Source organism: Phaethon lepturus, unplaced genomic scaffold (genome assembly GCF_000687285.1).
Source record: "Phaethon lepturus isolate BGI_N335 unplaced genomic scaffold, ASM68728v1 scaffold37972, whole genome shotgun sequence".
Taxonomy (NCBI): Eukaryota; Metazoa; Chordata; class Aves; order Phaethontiformes; family Phaethontidae; genus Phaethon; species Phaethon lepturus.
In genome coordinates, this window is record NW_010523256.1 from 1 (window position 1) to 365 (window position 365).

Here is a 365-nt window from a genome sequence, read left to right on the forward strand (position 1 = left end):
CGGCCGGGGGTCTGCACGGGTGGGGGAGGCCGTGGGACGTGCTCAGCCAGGGCAGGAGGGCACCTGTGTCCTCGGGGATGGTTTGGTCGCTACCTGGGACTTGCCACAGCCGGCGTTGCCGATGACAAAGACGGAGTGTCTCACTTGCAGCAGCTCCTCCAGCTGCACCACCTTCAGCACGAAGCTCTCCTCTGGCTGCAGCTTCAGCTCCAGCATGGACTGCTTAATGATCTGGGAAGGAGAGCAGGCGCTGACCACAGGTGGCCGTCACAGTCTTGGCGAGACCCCAGAGACGAGCCAGCCCCCCCGAGAAGTGCCGAATGGACCTTCAGCCTCTGGAACCTGACAGGGCTGGGACGGCAGCG

The 365-nt window shown here is 64.7% G+C and overlaps 1 protein-coding gene across 1 annotated transcript in view; it reads right to left on the bottom strand.

Annotated features, from left to right (window-relative positions):
- Positions 1 to 93: 93 nt before the first annotated feature.
- Positions 94 to 365, bottom strand: part of LOC104616903 (dynein heavy chain 17, axonemal-like) — a gene marked incomplete at both ends in the record, with an annotated part of 3,166 nt that continues 2,894 nt past the window's right edge. The window contains one exon of the mRNA XM_010282067.1: positions 94 to 231. Within this exon, the coding sequence (XP_010280369.1) occupies positions 94 to 231 (138 nt within the window). The remainder of the gene's footprint in view (positions 232 to 365) is intronic.